The 4,161-nt window shown below is 39.3% G+C and overlaps 1 protein-coding gene across 1 annotated transcript; it reads left to right on the top strand.

Annotated features, from left to right (window-relative positions):
• The first annotated feature begins 462 nt into the window (after window positions 1-462).
• On the top strand, window positions 463-3,010 carry LOC137969803 (ankyrin repeat domain-containing protein 63-like). The gene has a single exon (XM_068816179.1). It carries the CDS (start codon window positions 604-606, stop codon window positions 1,435-1,437), a length of 834 nt encoding a protein of 277 aa, XP_068672280.1. The 5' UTR covers window positions 463-603; the 3' UTR covers window positions 1,438-3,010.
• The last annotated feature ends 1,151 nt before the right edge of the window (window positions 3,011-4,161 follow it).

Raw genomic sequence — 4,161 nt, forward strand, 5'->3', positions numbered from 1 at the left:
GGTTTTATTTGTTCGCTTGATTATTTTAGTTCTTTTGTATTATTAATTTTAATTCATTTGTAAGTTTTCTGAGGTTCTTATCACGTATGCTGTGACTGAACCGAATCAAATAAGCAGAAAACCGCCCAAGCTTCATTATCACAAAATCTATAAATAGTGAGGAGAATTAATCAAGGGCGATCGATGCCTCAATCAGTAAACCTGTTTAATTTGAACATTGTTAATTATGACTTACAAAATCCTTTCTACTCGTAATATCAGCATTGACTACTTTAATTTGTGTTTGTCTATAGAGGAGACTGAACTTTGGAGAGTCTTGTCTCTAGAATATTCTTTGTTTCTGAACGAAGCGGTTTTGTCATGAGACGTGACCGAGTTAGTAATTAACATTTATACCTGTCATGTAATGAAAAGAACTATCAGGGAAAACAATTGGCCTCTCTTGTAATAACAAAGAACTGTCTCTCAAATGAGTGGAATGTTTTATCAACAAAAGTTGAACGAGTAATTGAAACGTGAAGAGACATTTGTAGAGTGAAGTCTCACTGTTAGAGCGTTTAATAAGAATAGAGCCTATAGAGGAGCTCGTATTCAAGAGAAAAGATGTTACCGTCACATTTGACGGTTGGTGACCAAAGGCAACTTTTTCCTGATCCTCGGAGGAGAGTTGCATTTGTTGACCATCAATCGAACAAGTATAACAACGAACGCAGAGAATCTGCAGTTTTCGGTAGACCAAGGATACTTTTAGAAGCAGTTACACAGGGACGACTGCGGCAAGTTCGCCTGTTATTGGATGCAGGTGTTAATGTAAATTGCAAAGATCTGGACACTGGTCAAACGGCTTTGATCAGAGCCATGTTCCTTGACAGCAAAAACCTTCGACGAAGAACTGCAAAGATGTTATTGAATTATGGGGCAAAAATCAAGTTGCTTGACAATTTGGGGCGCTCAGCTCTTTCTTGGGCGTGCATTTTTGGAAGAGAAGACATGGTCAAGTTGTTCTTCAGCGGTGCGAAGGTCGATCTTGCATTGGAAAATATCGATGCCTACGGCAATTCAAATTTAATGTTAGCGTGCATGTCTGGGAATGTAAACATTGTTGAAACGCTCTCGACAGTCTTTCGAAGAAACAGGCTGAATGTTAACAAAGTAAACAATCGAGGCCAAAGCGCTTTAACGATAGCACATGAAAACGAATTTGACGACTGTGTGGCGGTCTTGTTAAACGAAGGACATGCAAATTCACTTCCCTACGACATCAACGTTATGCGTCATGTTCTCAGCGCTGGGATAATAACAGCACAGAAGCAGAAAAAACAACACGGTAGTTGTAATCTTCCAAGATTATTTTGTTTATACACAGAACAGCTTACACACTCGTATCCGAAGAAAAAATGTCTTTCGGGAGGAGTCAAGCGTACAGGCGCTTTTTGATTGGGAAAAACCATATTTCTCTTTTTTTGACTTAACAAAAAATGATCACAATTTTGTTTTCAAATAGCAAGTTTCCCAAATTAGCCGGCTGCCAATAAAAGAATTGCAAAGTGCTTCGAACTGCATCTCGTTGCTAAATTAGCAATGCAAATGTGTTTGTGTGAAGACAAGTTAAAAGGGAAAACAGCTCAATTCCGATTGCCGTTCGCGTCTCAAAAACGCGCGTGCTTAAACTGTGTAAATATACGACGCAACAAAAACAGACACACCGCGCGAAAAGGCTTTCATGCCCCATTCACACCAAACCTTAAACAAGTTTTAAACATGTTTAGTTAAACACGGTTTCAAAGTGTTTTCTTTTTAAATCATGTTTACTGACTTTTGTCGACTACGAATTTAGCACAGGTCAAAGCATGTGTTGAAACAAACCTGAATCTCATGGAAAAGCCAGTCCTACATTTTTCTGTGACTTATTTTTATTTTGTTAAACCCAGTTTAATTAAACATGTCTTGTTGGTGTGAATAGGGTATTATTAGTCTTGCTCTTTTGTTTGAATGTTCCCATGTTCTCCGCGGCGTATCTAAATGGAACATAACCCTTTTCGGCAAGATTTCCGCACAGGTCCCTACTTCATTATGCATACACTCCTTTGTTTCAAGAAAACAATAGCGATAACAATAGACGTCCTTTGGGACTGTGGCGCTTTGTTCTTTCTTTTTAGAGGTTTTTTTTCTAAGTCTATATGGACTTAAAAAAAGTCGGTCGAACTTCTGTCTGAAATACGGAAAATCGAACAGTTTTTCCTGCAATTTCGGCACTTTTCCTGCAATTTTACCTATTTTTCAGTTTTAGAATAAGCGCAAGAAGTGGAGTTTCAAGCAATCGTTGTAATAGGGTTCAGATTCGCAAACATAACGAACAAACCAAATAAAAGTACTGTCATAAGAAATTTAATGGCTACCTGCTCTTTTTATCGTGAGATTGTTCTTCCTGTCTGCTTAAAAATTCGCTGAGACACTGCAAAGTGTATATTTTCTTCCTTTCCTGTATTTAGGATCACGAACGGTGCATTTAGAAGGATTTTGCGATTTATCGCTCTTTGTAGAGATCGGCAATATGCTCAATGATACTTCCAAGTAAATAGCTTTGGTAGAGATCCATGGATGTTCCCCTACGAGGCATACTTCGTTTCACTCCCCATCATGTCTTTTCAATGCCCTGCTGTGGGCTCGTTTGTCTGGGTCGACGAAGTTTAGGCGATGGTTAACTGCGGTGAGATGATGTTAGCCCTTGTCTTGTAGGCAGTTGTAAACTTTCCGGCCACAGGTAGCTAGGGCTAATTTTTTTTTCAAGGAAAGTTTACGGTCAGAAAATTAATATCTGTTCTGGCGGATTGAAGGCTATACATTGCAGTTTTTTCTTGAGCATCGCGAAACAGATCCATCTCCCGATGCGGCACTTTGTCTTTGCCAACTGACTGCGTTTTCACACAGGTTTTGGACACGGAAGACGAAAGTAAATTGTTTTCTTTGCACCACTCTATGCTCAACTCTGGAAAGGCTATAAAGTAGGGACAATTTCCAAATGATCAAATCTTCCATTGCTGTGACCCTTTTACTTCGGTAGCCCGCCATCTTGATTATTACGAAGACACAAGTTTGCTTCAAAAAAAGGGATATATGAAACGATTTTAATTGCAATGAACTCGTGCATGAAAGTTTCCCATGAAAGATGCACCAATCAGACTTTAAGCGTGGTATACTCTTCCACGCAGTGAACTTATAAGTGTGCCGCACGCACGGGGCATGAAGGAAAAGCAGGTCACAGTTCACAGCAATACTGGAAAACCTAAAAGTGTCACAGGGACTAACCTTAAGCCTAAACAGTGCCTTTAGTCGTAATTAGGGTTACGGTTAGCATTATTAAAGGGATTGGTTCTTTCAAGAGTAGTAAAACAGGGATCTCTTAACGGTAACCTACAAGTGTAAGTTCGATTGTAGGTGCTCTGCGCGGCACGAGTATATAATTACGTATCATTGTTATGTAAATAGTCAGCCAGAATTCAAAATAAATATCATTTTCAGAGCTTTACAGTGGGTCGGAGTTCAAGGCAAGCTGCGAGTGGCATATCATGGGATAAAATGGCAGAAAAAGGCGAGCGGGGTCTGGAAATAAGAACAAGACGAAGGGATAGAAAGAGGAAAGCTGAGACAAAAACGAGTAACGGTGTGGGCGATGAAGGGAAAGAAGAGAGAGAGGGAGGAAGAGAAAAATGAGATCCGTTTTTATTCATTCCGTAAGTACAAATTACCCATGTATATATTCGGTTCTCTTGGGTATACGTATTGTTCTACAAAACAATAGCGCGAATGAATAATTAATTTATTCTGCATGCATAATGAAGTAGGGACCTGTACGGAAATCATTCCCCCTTTTCTTACATGTAAATAGATTAACTCAGTGGAAAGTACCGGCTGAACCAAGTTTCAGAAACTCATGGTTGGCAAACTTCAAGCGTAAACTACATCTTTTCCGGTCACTAACAATTATTCCATGAGTGCGCATTGAATATGAGATGGTAAATAACCAACGAGACGTGCAGCCTCGATTTGGCTATAACCAGTCTCATATCCAACAAGCGCGAATGGAATCATTGTTTTATTAAGTTTACATCAAATTCTGAACGCGTTGGCACTTGTAAATTAAAGCCAATCAGTTTCCAG

Source organism: Montipora foliosa, chromosome 9 (assembly GCF_036669935.1).
Source record: "Montipora foliosa isolate CH-2021 chromosome 9, ASM3666993v2, whole genome shotgun sequence".
NCBI classification, from domain to species: domain Eukaryota; kingdom Metazoa; phylum Cnidaria; class Anthozoa; order Scleractinia; family Acroporidae; genus Montipora; species Montipora foliosa.